General features: G+C 51.4%; 1 protein-coding gene across 3 annotated transcripts in view; it reads right to left on the reverse strand.

The window, feature by feature from the left end:
* The window catches only part of JARID2 (jumonji, AT rich interactive domain 2), a 270823-nt gene that overhangs the window by 20611 nt on the left and 232748 nt on the right, over positions 1-17464 (reverse strand). For all 3 annotated transcript variants that reach the window (XM_008584905.1, XM_008584907.1, XM_008584906.1), the window contains 3 exons: positions 15277-15515; positions 5593-6613; positions 2082-2584 (listed from right to left, as the gene is read on the reverse strand). In XM_008584905.1, coding sequence (XP_008583127.1) covers positions 2082-2584; positions 5593-6613; positions 15277-15515 — 1763 coding nt within the window. The remainder of the gene's footprint in view (positions 1-2081; positions 2585-5592; positions 6614-15276; positions 15516-17464) is intronic.

The raw sequence follows: 17464 nt of genomic DNA on the forward strand, positions 1-17464 counted from the left end.
AGCGGGTGGAGGTGAAGACGGCCACCAGCGCCTGCCGGTCAATGCCCAGGACGCCAAGGGCCATGTGTTCCTGGCCCCTGCGGGCACATCCCCGTGGCCACCTTGGCCCACGGCTGAGTGCCAATGGATTTTTTTGGTAGAGCATGTTTTTTAAAACAAAACAAAACAAAACAAAACAAAAGACCTCTTCCTCAGATCCAACACATTCTCCTAGAACTGACCTTCTTAAATGAACAGTATCTCATTTCAGGAGTTGACTACTCAGCTCTAACAAGGAAGGCTTCTCAGCAAACATTCAGGAAACACCAAATAAAGCGCTCCCGAGCTTACAGTTCAGTCCGACGTCACTGGAGCGGAGGAGACATCATAAGAACTGCGTCCTTCTGCGAGCGTCACTGAGTGTACATGCACACACCTAGTTGGCACAGCCAACACTCCTCAGCTATGTGGCACAGCCAATCTCAAAGGACCACCATCAACTATGCGGTCTGTCACTGACCGCAGTGTTATCATGTGGTATATCTACACCTGGACCACCTTCTCTCTTTTCATAAAGATATTTCAGAAGTCAGGCACAAGGAGGCTATGGGTTAGCAGCTGCAGGGCCATTCTCCACCCACCATGGCCCAGCTGCACAAGGCAGCACGGGTGATGGGAATGGGGAGTTAAAGCACACGAGACCAAACCCTCTCTGGACCTAATTAACAGGAAAACCTGGAGGCAGACAGGGCACTTCTTTCCACAAAAGAGCACAAGGGCTAAAGCCTAGGAGCAAATGGGGCACAGCTCAAGGTGGGACTGCTGGGCCTGAGCTCAGAAAGGGAAGTGGCAAAACCAGGGTCTGAGAATCAGACTTCCCATGTGCTCCTATATGTGGGACAGAATCTGAAGCTGGTGTCCTCTTAGCCAAGCTGGATAGGCCAGAGCCTGCAGTGAGGCAGCCCCAGGCAGCTGGGGGTGTAGGTGGGGTGAGGTGAGAAACCCATCAGTCCAGCCACACCCACCAGGCTCCTTGGGGTGGGGGTGGCTCGAGAGGCTAAGACCTCACTAGAAAACATCACCCCCCCCACCCCCGCCCCCAGTCAATCCAGAACTGGGATCACAGGAGCAAGTCTATGCCGGGCAGTGGCCTCCACGTGGAGGCCACAGAGGGAGATGAGGGGGCAGCTGCCACGAGCGCCAGTGCCCGCACTGCGCTCACAGCAGCAAGTGTGCTCAGGACGTCCTGTGCTGCGCCGAGGCCTGGCAGAACTGGGGAGAACACGACACACATTTCAACTGGCCGCTCTCTTCCCGTCCCTCCCTCCACAGCATGGTCATGGTGAGGCCTGTGCTGACAGCTCTATCAGGGACGGCTCTGCAGAAAGACCTGGCTATGCTGGGCTGGGAGCTGGAAGGTGGTGGGCTGTGCACAACAGAAGTAAGGAAGCAGAGAAAAGTGTGCTGGGAGCCCACGGGGGTCTGGTGGGGCCTCATCCCAGAACTCCAGCTGGGTCTGAGCACCAGGATGAGATGGGGAGCACACAGGGGCAGGCATAGGACTGTGGATGCAGGAGAAACAACACATGCAGCCTGGTGACTTCATCCCTGGCCCAAGAACACAAGTGTTTGATGCCTGTGAACACACACATCTCTGAATGAAAATGAGATCCCAAGCCCAGAGCAAACCACTCACCCAGTTCACAAGGGGCAGGTCAGGGCTGGCCGCAGGTGGCCAGATGCCCAAGAACTGCATTCTGACCACCAGACCTCCCGGCCTCCCTGGATGACCACAGACATTCTCTTCACTACAAATGCACTACAAGGCTCGTGTTGAAATTTAACTGGCATTGGGCCTGTACTAGAAGATGGCACCAGTAGGGGTGCTCTCTCTTTGCCTTCCCACCATGTCATGGAGGTGGACCTCCCAGCCTCCAGAACTGTGAGCTGATGCTTTTCTGCTCGTGATCAACGATGCCACCTGCGGTATCCTTACAGCAGCACAGCGGCCACCCCTCCTCACTGCACCAGGCATCTGAGAGCGCCCACCCTGTGCACCTCCCCCATTTCTGCACCGTGACGTCACGGCAGGAGGCCCCTACCTTATAGATGCACTTGTGGAAGTCATTGAGGACGCCCTTGTCCTCCTCCTCCTCCTTGACCACTTCTTTTTCCTGAGCGAAGAGTCGCCGCCGGCCCGTCTTGACCTGCGCCTGGCCCACCTCTTTGAGCTTGCTGCGGAAGCCGTTCCTGGGGGCCACACCGTGGATGAGCCCGTTCTTGGGCTCGAAGCGGGGCAGGGGGTGGAACTTGTGGTGGTCGTTCTCTGTGTGGCCCTCCAGTGGTCCCTTACGCTTCTCCAGGATCTCCTTCTCCTGCAGCACCTCCTTCTCCAGCCTCCGATGCTCCTCGGGGGACAGGGAGTCGTAGGAGAGCAGGTACTGGCAGTAGGCCTCCTGCAGCTTGGCCAGCCGGTCCTGGGCAGTTTTGGGGATGCGCAGCATATCTGCAAGTTTGTTCCACTTTTTGAGGTCAGTCACCTGCTGCATGCCACCCATCTCATTAATCAGCCGAAAAAAGCAAGCCAGGTCGAGCTCGCAGCCTCCTGGGTTGGTGAGGGGGGAAAACACAGGGACATGAGCCAGACCTTCTGCACTGACCTATAGTTCCTGAGCACCTACTGTGTGCCGGAGACTCTGCACTGAACAGTGAGCTCAATCTATAGAGACACACATTATACGGGGATGGGCCAGGGCTAAGGCCAAGTGCTATGGAGATAAAGTGGATTACGGGGCTGCCATCTTAGGTGGGATGGTCAGGGGAGGCGTCTGAGGATTTGACTGAAGGAAGGAGAGTTGGCCAGGGAGGTACGTACTAGTGCAGGCCACTCTCACATGCTAGGAGGCAGGTGTGAGGACAAGAGGAGATGTTCCTGGGTAGGGGGGGTGGGGGGGGTAGGTAGGTAGCAGACCCCTGAGTGTGCTTAGAAGAGGAGCAGATCAGGATAGGGATGACAAAGACCAGGTCACCACCCGGAGCAACTCAAATGTCAGAAACCGTATACACACAACACGTGTTACCAGCTCCCAGTTCGCCTTCTCACCCCCCCAACACTAAACTCGCTCACTCACGCAAGGGGGATTTAACTGCAATCCCACTAGATTTCGAGGGTGAAGCACGACACTTGTGTGAGGGCACATGGCAGCCTCCAGCCACGCAGAGCAGACAGAGGGGCTGCGTATCTCAAAGGAGGGGTAGGCTCGTTCCCACCACTGCCCTCACACAGTCACAGAACGGGGCCAGGGCACAGCACGGCCCACTGTGTGTCAGTTCACAACCAGGACTCCAGCTAGATGGGAACTGGAAAAGCACCTGCAACCTCCCTTTGGCCGAAAAAGAAAAAAAAAAGGGAGGTTGCAGGTGCTTAGACCAGGCTCAGATAAAAGAGGTTTTTTCTTTCATTTTTTTTTTTTTATTCGAAGAGAAAAGAAAAAAAAGGGGGGGGGGGGGGGTGTGCAGCCAAAGTCATTGTCCAAAAAATACTAGGACGGCAAAGTGAACATTATGAACATTTTAAATCTTCAGAGAGCAGGGATATGATTACATCAACAGTAAAACGAAAAGCAAGCATGGCTCCCGCAGAGCACAGAGCAGGCAGAGACCCTGCAGACACAGGGGCACAGGACTTACTCCATGTGGCACAGCAGTGGATTGATTGGATGTGGGCAGTGGAGCAGTGGGGACGTCAATGAGGAAACTGCCCCAGCCCAGGCAGCCCCTGATTCGCTCCAGGTAGGACTCAAGGCGGGTCTCTGACCCGCAACTGGGAGACCCTACTTGGAGGGCTGGCTGCACACTGCCTGTCTTGCAGAGGTGGGCAAATGAATGGGTCTCCCGACCCTGCAAAGTGGCTTAGAACACAGGGAAATCTAGAAGGGAGGAAATCCAAACATGTATTTTTCTTTAAGGAGATCATTATAACCCAATGGCACCTGAAAAATCACATGGCGCATGCAAAAGAGTTAGTTCTTCATGTAATCCTCACCTGCTGCAATCACTTCCCCATTCTGCTAAGTGGCAGAGCCCCCTCACCACCCATGTCCAAGTCCCCAGTCCCCCTGGGAACAGGGGTGTCCCCAGGGCCAGGGGTGCCCACCTTCCTGCATGGATGCAGAAGGCGCATCCATCGAGGTGGATTCTGAGAAGTGACCTCAAAACTATTAAGTCCCTTCTGCTGCTGGAGGCCTCCCTGAGGAGTGGGGTGGGTCAGCAGCTCCTGGCAGACTGTCACGTGCTTTCCACATGTGGGCAGTAGCAAAGAGTGCAGGCACAGCGCAGTGCGTGCAGCGCCTACCTGGCTTCAGGGCACATGGAAAATTTTGCATGTTTCACCCAGCTGCACATCCTGCTACAGACAGGGGGCGTCACTCTGGGTCACTCAGTGGCGTGAGTGCTCACGGGCACAGTCAGCAGGTGTGTGTACCTGCACAGCCTGTTCCCTATGCCACCACCTATGACGTGCCATCCCTGGCAGCAGACCATAAACCCAAAATTCTTCCAAGTTAAGTGACTCTCACTCGGGCACTGCCCTGGCAGGCGCCTGCTGGGAGGAGATGACACCTCCCATCCTGCAAGAAGCCTACCTTACTACCAGTTCTCCGGTTACACAGCTGCCACATGCCTTCTTGCCTTTGAAAATTAGGGATCTCCGAAACAGAGGCTCCTTGTTTCCTTCCAGGGGCCTAGAGCTGATCGTGGGAGGTGTGTGGCCTTACCCGGCTGTCCCAAAAGGACACCCCACCATGCAGAGCCCACTGGGCCCTCAGCGAGCGAGTTCTTCCCCAAGGTGCAGGAGTGAGGGTGGGAACGGGGAATGAGCCGCAGGAGCAACTGGGGCCCACCGCGTGGTGAGGTCTTCCTCACGGGAGGAAGCGTGTGTGTTCAAGGACTCACCACAGTCCCAGCAGGGCGGCACCTGGTCTCAGCAGACATTTGCACATTCCCCCTGATCTGTGGCCTCCACAAGGGCCCAGTTGGTCACCAGAGAAACTGAAGCTCAAGGAAAAGCAAGAAGGATGGAGAGACAAGGACCACAGGATAATAGACCAGCCTGAAATCTACAAGAGGGTCATGGGCAGAACTTTAAACTCCCCACAAATTCCTATGCTGAGCCCTAACTCCTGGTACCTTGGATGTGAATGTGGTCGTATGGGTGACGTCCAATAAGAGATAAGGACACAGACACACACATAGGGAAAACCACGCGAGGACGCAAGGAGAAGGCGGCCACCTAGAAGCCAAGGAGAGAGAGCTCGGCCTCCAAAACTATGTGGGATTCCTGTCATTTAAGCCAAACAGTTGGTGACACTTTGTTATGGCAGCCCTAGAAGTGGTCTTCCCTCCCTGTCTGGACCCTGCCCAGACCTCAGTGGTGCTGCACAGCAGGTGACAGCCCAGCAGGGGGAACACGGTGGGAGCCTACCACAGGTCTGACCCCATCAACACCCATCCTCCTCTGGCCCCCAACTCCCAGCACTTGGGGACTAGGGGCTTGAGAGCTCTGGCAGGGGCGAGCGGGCCGAGGGGACGGGTGGCGGGCAGGGAGCGCCTCACCTATGAGCGGGAGCTCGTCCATGGTGATGCCCTGAGATCTGAGGTGCTTCTTGATGCAGGCCAGCCGCTGCACGTTGGGGCCCCAGCGCCGGCCCAGCTTGTGGATGTGCTGGATCTGCGTGACAAAGCGCATCTCGTCGTTGAGCTTGCACTCGGGCCGCCAGTCCGGAGGGGGGATGACCCTGCACATCCCGTGCTTCTCCACCTGAGCACGGACCGACTCGATGTAGACGAGCGGGTCGTGGAACTCCTTGGCAGAGGGCCTGAGCACGGGGATCTCGGCCATGGCCGCCCAGCCGGCCCTGCCGCCCGCCCTCTCGGCCCTGCCCGCCTCATGCGGCCGGGGCGGGGGCTCGGCTTGCGAGGTAGAACGATTTTCACAGGAGGCGCCGTCCGCCTTGCCGTGTGCTTGCCTGCCCAGCGCGCTCTTCCCGGCCGTGGCCCGCTTGGGCCGGGTCCTCTCCGGGCCGCGCTCGGGCACCTCCTTCTTCACGTGTCCGTTCAGCAGAGGCCTCTCTGCCGGGGCCCTTCTGCCGGGGGCCTCAGCCGCGCCGGCTGCCCCCTTCATTTTCTTGGGGGGCGACTGCGGCTTTTCCGCCTGGTGTGCCTCTTCCAGTCTCCTCTTGGAATTCCGCAGCCCCTCCCTCAGCTGCCGCCCCCCCACCTCCTTAGTGCATGACTTTGGGTTCAACCTGCCACTGACCTTGAGGCCATTGACGGCGGGCCCGGGGGACTTGGACGCCCCCCCGAGGGATAGCACCTGTTTGCGGGTTTTTGCATTGCTACTTTCAGTTTTCCCTGAGATTGTGTGGTTGACAGCTGAACTGGGCTTGTGGGGATTGGGTTTGGTTTCCTTGATCAGTTCTCTCTTGGCTTTGGTGTATGTAACTGTCCCCTTAGTCACCGTGGCAGTGTACTTCACAGTTTTGGATGGTGAAGGTCTGACTTCGCGCATCTTTTTGGCACTGGTTGCACCTGCACCCAGGGATGACATTCGAGTGACTCCATTTACCTTAGAAACCTGTAGAAGCAGCAGAATTAGAGAGGGGGGAAAAGCAGAATTAGTACCTTTACCTGCCAAGACAGTGACTGGCCCAGCCATGAGGAAGGGCTGGGGAAGCTGGAAACAACCCAGCCAGCTGCCCACCAAGAAGAGACATGGGGATGCCAGCAAGGGCAAGCATGATACTCAGGCAGGAATAAACTGTGACGCTCAGCTGCAGAACCTGCATACAACCACACGCCTCTCTTTCTGCACAAAAATAGACTGCCTGCCACGGGTGCTGGTGTTCCCATGACTCTCCAGGAAATTTGGCATTTCACATCGAGTCACCTGTCACAGGTTTATGAGAGGTGACAACAGCAAGATCCTGCCCATTCGTGGGCGGTGGCAGGCACGCACGCACACACACACACACACACCCACACACACACACACACACCCACACACACACACACACACCCACACACACACACACACACCCACACACACACACACACACCCACACACACACACACACACCCACACACACACACACACACCCACACACACACACACACACCCACACACACACACACACACCCACACACACACACACACACCCACACACACACACACACACCCACACACACACACACACACCCACACACACACACACACACCCACACACACACACACACACCCACACACACACACACACACCCACACACACACACACACACCCACACACACACACACACACCCACACACACACACACACACCCACACACACACACACACACCCACACACACACACACACACCCACACACACACACACACACCCACACACACACACACACACCCACACACACACACACACACCCACACACACACACACACACCCACACACACACACACACACCCACACACACACACACACACACACACACACACACACACACACACACACACACACACTATCCCTGCTCTGAAATAAGACTTGTTTGCTATTCTTTATGTGCTCCACATAACAGCATGACCTGCCCACAGAATTTTTAAATCCATGTGGTGAAAAACAGAATAACAAACACATCATGGAAGGAAAAGAACAGCAGCAACCGAGCGGGTTGGCTCTGCATTACCCAGAGGTGTGGCCGCAAACCGCCCACAGCTGCCGCCACTGCTGACACTGGTCGGAAAGGGCCCCACTGGATAGAAGATGGACACACCCAACCCACTTCTGCACAGGCAGCTCCTGGGATCCTGCTCCCTGCCAACGCCCACAGCGGGTCTGCAGGGACTGGGTACACGCAGGCCGCCTCTCTGCACTGGCTGTCTTACAGGACATGGTGGTAACTCTGCGACACAACTGCGCACACACAAAGGTGACCTCATCTCTACAGAAAAAACAGGGAGTGACACCAGTGGACACCACAAATGCTTAAACTCCCAGACAACGGCACACTTGTGGTTTCAGGGTTCATGTCCCTGCATCACGACTCTGCTGCATCACGACTGCAGCTGTGTGGCCTCTTAACACATCATCTAACCTCTTGGGCATCACTTTTTACCTACAACATGAGTTTAAAATCAGGGACTCCAGTGTTTTATAGCCACCATCATCTCCAAAAGAGGCAGCCTAAATATTACACAATAACTAGGAAACAGAGCAGAAACAACAACCTCTCTTCCTCCCCAATAACCCAAAGGAAGGTGGCCAGGATGCAGGGAGGCTGCATTCCAGGTCAGGAGAGCTGACCTGGTGTGTCATGCCCCCTCGGCAGTGAGCTCCGTTCGACACCCAGTGCTGCCATGAGGCTGTGCAGGCTGCCCTTGCCACTACTAGGCAGGACTCCAGGCATCGGGGACTGATTCTTAGTGACCTTTGCACTAAGCCCAGCTGGCCCAGGAATATGCACAGTTATTTTGAATGGTGTTGGAAAAAGAGCAGATGAATCCCAGAATCTCTCATAATCCTAGGAGAGACTGTCAAAACAGATCACTGGGCCCCAACCCCAGTTTCTAATTCCAGTGTCTGGGATGGGGCCTGAGAATTTGCATTTCAGGTGAGCACCAGGTCCCAGGTGATGCTGTGTTGCTGGTCTGGGGACCACTCTTTGAGAACCACTGAACCAAATACCACATTATAAAAACATAAATATATAGAAATATGATATAAATATGAATATAAAAAATACAAATATATAAAAATATAAGATTACACAAACCGAGAAAGGAAAGAAGCCACTAAGACCTGTATTTCTGTATATGACACCAATTATATATGGTCCAATCAACACCGTAAGTTCTTGGTATGACATTCTTGTGAGCCACCCCAAGACACTTGCTGGTGAGCACCTCAGCTTTTGCAGGCAGGGAGGCCCAACCCCAGGAGCCAGGACTTCAGGCCCATGGGAGAGGCTGAAGGGAAGGACCAGGAATTACATTTCAGATCCTAAGCCACTAGCTACCCCTATAGAAGTGGAACTGAAGGGATCTGAAAAAAAGATAAATTCAGCAGTGGCAGGGACAATTTTCTGTGGGAAGTACCACTAATTTGGAAGAGGAGGGATGGGGAGGACTGCAAACCCCACCCATTTTTAGCTGTCCTTTGAAATGCTTCTATAACTAAAACCAAAACAAGACAGAACAGTAGAAAAACAAAAGCAGATAATACACTGGGCTGTGGCCAGTCTCTATTTCTAGCATCAAACACACAGGGAGTGTGGGTACCAGGACCTCAGGAAGCCAAAACTCGGAGCAGACTCCATCTACATTCCAGATGGTGTACGCCAGCCTGACTGGTCCCCAATCGCCTTCAGCCATTGAGGGTGCGGCCTATTCCAATGACACGCCCAGCTCACCCTCACGCACAATGCATGATACGGCTTCATCTCTAACTGAACACAGGCAATCGCCTGTCTAAATGGCAAACTCCATATGGCTCTGGACATAGCCAACTCCTACCAAGAGAGTCCAGCTGTCAGCCGTCACCTCCTGCTGATGTTCACTTTAGTGCTTCTCAAACATGCGACTCCTGAAAATCCTTGGGGGAGCTTTAAGATAATACGGATTCCAGTCCCTCCCCCACAAATTCTGATCTAAATAGTGAAGGTAGAGAAAGGGCATCAGTATTTAAAGGGTCTCAATGTTCCCACAAGTCCTTCGGCTTGACCCATCCCAAACACCACTGTTCACCTTCAGGGGCCTGGGGAGCCCCACATCTCTCACATTCTATCTCAAGTAAGAGTGCAGGGTGCACGCATCTATCCAGTCTGGCTTCTCAGGCACCAGAGCTCCTGGCTAGCTAGATTGTCCAGGGAGCAAAATGTTCTGCTTGGTGGAATTATATGTATGTCACTATCTTCAAAAACAAAAGGATCACCTTATTGCTTACATATTTCTCTATACCTAAATATTGGCTTATTGCCAAGATATGCTTTCAGTTAACTTGCCTGATCAGAAAAATGAGTCACTATTCATTTTCTTTCTCATTTTTATAAAAGCCATCTTCAGAAGTGTCCAGCCAATATCACACATGCATGCTCGAAGACTAAATGGATCTCACCCACAATGCAGAATAAACTTTGAGAGAGAAATAATTACGCAGGCTGAAAAGGGCAAGTGTCATTGGCCGTAATCCCTCTTCCCACCCAGGAGCCCACCCAGCGTGCCCACGTTTTCTGCCTGCCACCAGAGGCCAGGACACAGTGGACAAGGGGATCAATCTGTCCTACATGCTGTGCCATGTTTCCTAAAGGTTAAGGATAAATAAAACAGAACCAACACCCCAGCCAGGTGCACTGTTGGTGGAAAACCCGGGACCACCAATCTGACATAAAAATACCCAGTCCACGGTCTGCACTTGCCTCTAGAGAGCCAGCAATTAAATTAGTACCAAAGAAAACAAAGGAATGGAGAAAGGCTTCGTCTTACCTTGCCACTGAGGATCTCCCTGCAACCACCTCTATATCAATTAAAATCCCACACACCGAGTTTCAGCTTAAAATGCCCCGGCCAGTGCAACTCGAGGGACGTCTGATGTCACCGCTGCACATCCTGAGGCAGTGCTTCCACAGAAGAGCACGTAAGAGAGAAGCCGTTTTAATTCACTGGAGAGTTAATGGAGAGGTGGCTTATGGCAGGACCCTCCAACACGCAATAATAACACCTTGGTTGAAGAGCTTTACGTCATCTCTCCAAGTTGTGTTCTCACTCAGCTCTGGTGTGCATTTCTGGCTTTGCAACCTGTCCCCCCAACCCAGACCAGCAGAAAGTCTGCAACTTGTTCTCCTTGGCCCACAGCCACTCACCTGTCACCTGCACCTCAGGTGATCCCAAGCCCACGGCCATGAGGTTATAGAGAAACAAGTCCTAGTTGAACAAATGTGACCTCAACTTAATACACAATGCTGAGAGCCTTCAACTTTGCTAGCACCTTTATGAAAGCCCAGGGCATCCAGTATTCTTTCCTGACCTCTTTCTTAATAACAGAGATTTCACTTTAACAACTGCGCTGAGCCCACACTATGATCCTGTGCTTACTGTATGCAAAAACATAAAATCCCCCTCCACCCTTAAAGGTGTTTCCCCGGCCCATCACTCCCACACGATGCTTAAATCAACTCAATATGATGACAGATGAAAAGGAAAAGCACTCATTTCCGAAATGACTGTGACATTTTTAATTAACTAAGCAAAAATGTTTTAGTCGACCAAGCTTGTTGTCAGTTCAAACATGGATTTCACTGTGAGGCTTTCAGGCCCCGCAAGAGGGAGACATTGAGCCGGAGCCCTCCGCCACTGTTCACAGCAGAGGGCAGCCTGGGGCTCCAGAAAACAGTGGGTATTTGGGGGTGTCCAGCAGCAGGATGGAAAGGAAGCCCTTCAGCCAAGGCCAAGGCTCTCCAAAAGGAAATCCTGGGTTCTGGCAGGGACTCTAAGTGTCCTTAGAAGTATGAGGGGTCTTCAGAAAGATCATTTAAAAATTTGCATTACCTTTTAATTCTATTTTTCCATAAACTTTTTGATTTGTTTTGGTATCTTTTTTGGTTTGTTTCTTGTTTTGTTTTTTGGTAGCTGGCCTGTAATACAACCCAAACCTTGGTGTTACAAAGCCATGCTCTAACCAACCGAGCTAACCAGCCAGCCCTTCGCAAGAACTTTTTGAAGTTCCCGCATATTGTAATACCTGCTTCCATTACAGACAACTTAACTGAGTCGGAAATACCACACCACAAACACATGCAACTTAAACTGCAAGAAGAATCTCATGAGAAGCAGAAGATCTTAATTATTTCAATAGCTAAGGAGACTTTCTATTTTCTCCTCTAGATGTTGATATTTCATTTTCCAGAACTTTAAAAGAATATTCCTAATTCTCTGGCCCCCTCAGAATCTTACAAGGCCAGGACCCTTCTTTCTGCAACCCCTGTACATTTTCACCTCTCCAAGCTGGAGCACTCAGCCTGTCTGCTGGTTGCCCTCCTCAGCTGATCATTTTCTTCTTGGGGTGACAGCTCAGCCTCAGAGTTGGAAATGAGAACCCCAGGTGATCACATTTGGTGCAGCCAAACAAAGAGTCCATAGCCTGACTGACAGACCATATAAATTTCTTCACAAATAAAAACTTCTGTCTTATCTAAGGATAAGCTCCTTGGATTGACCACCCAAATCTGTTATCTGTTACTTAATTTAAACATAACCACTCTTTCAGGAAACCAAAAAGAAAACAGCATTCACTGCTTTGTTAGACACCTACCACACATCCAAATTACTGTCCATGGGCAGCCCCAGCCTCCTGACAATTCCAGGGCTGATGTCGCAGAGCATGTGAATCCCATGACTGAGACAGCTCACTGAGACTAGAGGGTTGGCCAGACCCTTCACAGCAAGAAAAAGTCTTCTGTGAAGTGCATACTCATGTGTTCTGTTGTGGGATCATGGGCCTTTATAGCCCTAAGAACATAGCATCACTGAAGACACAAGGGGGAGCTATTCTAGTGCAATAAAAAGAGAGTTGTCGACAGTCCCTCCACAGGGCTCACTAGAGCAAGCAGGGCCAAGTCACTTCTCAGCAGCACCCCACACAAGGGGGAGCTATTCTAGTGCAATAAAAAGAGAGTTGTTGACAGTCCCTCCACAGGGCTCACTAGAGCAAGCAGGGCCAAGTCACTTCTCAGCAGCACCCCCTAAAATTCTACCCTTCCACCCCACCCACCCACATGTCATACAATCACATTTAACCTTTTCTTTTAGGCTGGCATAAGGAAATAAATCATATCTGAAATTCAAGATCGGAGTATCCTTTGGGCCCGTACCTCTCACACAGCTGAAAAGATGAAAGGTCAGAGTCTGACCATTTGCATCAAGCAGTCACAAAGGGATCCGTGGTTTGCTTTTACTGACCTTATTTTCAGAGTACTTCACTAATGGGATCTGATGGTTTCAAAAGTATCCCCTCGTTTCTCACAATGTCCCTGTGACAGGAGTTGGCATGATTGGCTCCAAAGGAACAATAGGGCCCAAGAAAGTTAAATGTCACATTGCAAGCCACAGTGACGGTCAGGGTCAGAACTAAAGTAGAACTAGGAGCCCTGGGTCATCCTGTCTGGGCTGATTAGAATGGAGGGAGGACCGAGGAGGGAGTAGTACCGGGAAGAAGGGAAAACGTGATAGGACTGGGTCCCCTTCAGCACCTGCGGGTCACCCGGCTGAGCAGAGGACACTACCATGAACCATGGAAGCAGAAGTCTGCCCTGTAAAGGGCACCCCAGGACCTCTCTTCTAGGTCACATGTACATGCCCTAGAGCCGGGGGCAGGGCCGTCCCAGGGCACGGGCTGCTCCTGCAGCTCTTGTCCAGCTGTGCTAATCCCTCTCATTCTTACAAAGGGAAACCTGGAACTAGTGGGCAAGTGCTGAGAGCTGTAGGTGAGCTATGGCCAACTGAGATGAGAGGTGCATTCCCCCCAACACTACATGTGCCTAGGAAGGAGAAAAGAGAGTGTGCGTGTGTGCGCGTGTACACATGACAACAGAAACAGTCACCTCCACACCCCTTATGTCACAACAAGTCCTACAGGCCTGCCCCACAGATGTGTCCTCAGGCAGGAAGGATACAACCTCCAGTTGTAACACGGCCCAAGTTATACTCTAGTATTAGATCTCACCACAGGTAAATTCTGAAGGTTTTCTGCTTTTGCCTCCCCAAAAAAGCACAGCGGGATGTACAGAACACAGATGAAAAACCAACCCCATCCTAGGGACCAGAAAAACAGACAGGATGTAGTCACACTGAAAAAGTGTCACCACCATCTGTCTGTCTGTGGGTGGATTCTAATTCTGTTCTCATTCATAAGCAAAAACCTTTGCAGGAGAGCTCAGTAAGAGTTCCCATTGGGCAGGCCAGCATGGGTTGGGGTGAGGCAGCACAGACACGGACCCCAAGATGTGGTACTCCAGTGTTTAAAATATGCTAAATCACTTGCTTACTGTCAAGACAGCAAAGGATGAAGAAGCAAATGCCTGTGCATGGTGGGAACATGACAGTGATGGTTCTTGCCTCGTGCACCCCACCCCAGCTGAACAGCTGCATCCTATTTAAAGGTACAGGTTAAGACTGATAACGTGTTGCATGCACACACACAGACCTGTCTACTTGCCTGTGCATGAATACAGTCACATGCTCACCTTCAGAGAGAAACATTCCTAATGCTAGTAAGAAGGGGAAAGACCACAGGTAAAGAACACTTCAACAGAACAATGCGTTTCACACCACAATGACCATGTTTTAGTCTTTGTGGAACACTGCCAATCAGGAAATCTCTTCTGTGCCCTCCCAACCTTGTTCAGAATGTACCTTTAGAGATTACAGTCTCTAGTCTATTCTAGAGAAAATTATAACACCGTTAAAACTCACAGGGAGGAAAGTTCATTCAATAATCCCGACTCACTGGACTTTAAAATGGCATGTGGAATAGGAGTGTGAGTGGTCAGTGAAATGCCACCTGCCTTTGTTCCTATCACCTACCTCCCAGGGACATGAAAATTTTGAAAGCGACAACGGCCAAGCCCTGAGGCTTTCTTAAAAGCCGCCCCAACAGCATCTGTGTTATCTAATGCGAACTGTAACAGGCAGTGGCAGGAGGCAGTCAGTGAGCGTCCACCTGAGCTCTGCTGATGCTACGGTGCGGGCCTCAATGGCCTTCAGTAGAATACATGTTGCCCAGCCGCACCCCATCCTGTGCAGACCACTCAGGGGTGAGCATGCCCACGCCAGTTCTTCTGCTCACAAGTCCTGGCGATGATATGAGAAAGAACAGAGAAACAGACCAGGATCGTCCATGGACACTATGAAAGCTGAAGGCCGGTTTCAAGGCCTAAGTTACCTGCTCTTGACCTAACATGAGAAAAATGACCCATTCCCCACTCCTTTATAGCTCAGATGGAGCCCGGGGCAGGCGTGGTGGGAACAGGGTAGTGAAGGGAGACAAGTGCCTTTTCTTGGACAGTGCAGCAGCATCAGGGATGAAAGTGAACACGCAGCTGGCCCAGCTCTGACGGGTCTTCACAGGACGAGTGGAGTACACTGGGGCCCCTCTGTGCATCCTGCCGGCTCCCTGAGCCCTCCAAAGATGAGCTTGAATTGCTGAAATGGGGAGGTGGGTTCTGCACACACGCTGGCACCCCTGGCTGGGCCTTACCTGCTTCCGTAAGTCCTGAGCCGACCGATGCAGAGGGGGGTGGTGGTGGTTGGCAGCAAGCCCCTTGGCCGAGGAGCCTGGGGAGGGGGCCGCTGTGGGGTGGGTTGCTGACGCCTGCTCCCGCCGGCTGTCAGCCCGCTGATCGCTGTGCTTCTCCTTCCCGGGAGTGGCCTCTTTGCTTTTGTGTTTTTGAACAGGTTCTTTCTCCCGTGTTGTTGACCTGCTGGAACCATTGAAAACTAGAAAGGAAGGAGAAAACAAGAACGAAGTCACTACCTTCAGCTCACGACCGCTACCATGTCACTACATTTTCTGAAGTCAAAAAGAATCCACCATCAAGCACCAGACATTCTCAAGAGAAACAAACAGCACCCAAAGAAAAATTCTAAACATCAAGAGATAAAATAAAATCTTGAACATATCCTTAAGAATTATTAGCTTTGGCTGAAACAAATCCCTACCAAAAAACCCAGCAGCCCTCAAGGATATCAAAATCACACCTTAAGAAATAGAGATAGACAGACAGACAGACAGACAGACAGATAGATAGAGAAAGAGAGAGAAAGAGAGACAGAGAGAAACAGAGAAATTAAACAGGAAAATAACACAAGCAGTCTCATTCCAAGAACGTGACCACCTTGAGTATAAACATAGAGAGGATCCGGAATAAGCAAACATGCTCTCAGATCTACAAGTCCCGCGTGTTGAGGCGGGAGTGCTGTGGATGTGTGTGTCAGCTGCTTTACCTGACCTATCAACAACAACAGAGCAGGAAGAAAGCGAAGGCACAGCTTTGAGTTTCCTAGTCAATTCAAAACCAGCAATAACAGCTGACAATTATTCATGTCCACCACGAGCCAGGGGAACCATGCTACAGTCTTGAAGTGCACTGGCCTTTGGATCCTCAGAACTATTCTAAGGGACAGGACATTTACAGATAGAGAAGGGGAGGGCTTGCCCTGTCCATGTCACCTGTCACTGGCCCATAAGTTCACCCTGACTCCAAAGGCCACCTTTGCCCTCCCCTTGCTGCTCCCAGGTGACCACAAGCACCCATTCTCAGCATGCATGTTGGATCCTGCCCACTGTGTAGGTACGCACAGGAGAAACGCAATGCTCGGTGTTTGTATTGTACAGGAAACCCCGTGATGTTGCTCTTATGCATACTGCGGGAACTTTAAAGCTAGACAGACTCTTCAGGTCCGGCCCTCTCCACGGAATCTGTTTCTCTGTAACCCACCCATTTGTATTGTACAGGAAACCCCGTGATGTTGCTCTTATGCATACTGCGGGAACTTGAAAGCTAGACAGACTCTTCAGGTCCGGCCCTCTCCACGGAATCTGTTTCTCTGTAACCCACCAGTCTCCCATCCCCTCCAACAGTCCCAGCTGCTGGTACCTATTTCTACAGAGGACACGCTGTTGCTGGCTGCTGTAGGCAGAGCAGCACAGGGAAGCCAGAATGAGCTCTTTAGCCATCATTTAATAATCCTGCCTGAAGGAGCCTTAAAAGGTCACTGTGTCTCCTCACCCACCTGGCATATGAGTGACTCTGGGCCATCCCCACCCCTACCAGGACTTGCAGAATTCACCACCTGACCAGGCGGCTGAAAGAGAAAGCTCTTACACCTGGCATGAAGAAGCAGTGAGATCTCTCCTCCTACCGCCCTCCAGATGGCTGAACAACACCTACCTACCTATCCCTAGAGGACTCCTGTCCCCAGACGTGGACCGACAGCCCGGTTCTTTCAACACTCACTCTCGGCTCACATCATTTGTAAAAGTCCATTAAATTATATTTATGCTCTGTAGGTTGCAAATACTTTTGTCATTTGCTTTTTCATCTATTATGATGCTAAATCTGCTAACCAATTTTTTTAAGTATCTTTGCTATTATGCTTACAAAGTCCTTCCATATTTTTTTTACTCCCAGCTCTACTAAAGAATTATCAAATAAAAATTGTTTATATTTATAGTGTATGACATGATGAAATGATTAAATAAAATTAATTAACATATCCATCCCCTCACATACTTATTTTTTTGTGATAAGAACATTTAAGATCTACTTTCTAGGGACTTCCAGTCAAGATGGCAGAACAGACGGTTCCCCGAATCACTCTCTCCCACAAATCAACCAATTTAAAACTATAAAAATGTAACATCAGCAAAGCGGGGGCTGCTGGAG

The sequence above is a fragment of the Galeopterus variegatus genome, unplaced genomic scaffold, assembly GCF_000696425.1.
Source record: "Galeopterus variegatus unplaced genomic scaffold, G_variegatus-3.0.2 Scaffold3402, whole genome shotgun sequence".
NCBI lineage: Eukaryota > Metazoa > Chordata > Mammalia > Dermoptera > Cynocephalidae > Galeopterus > Galeopterus variegatus.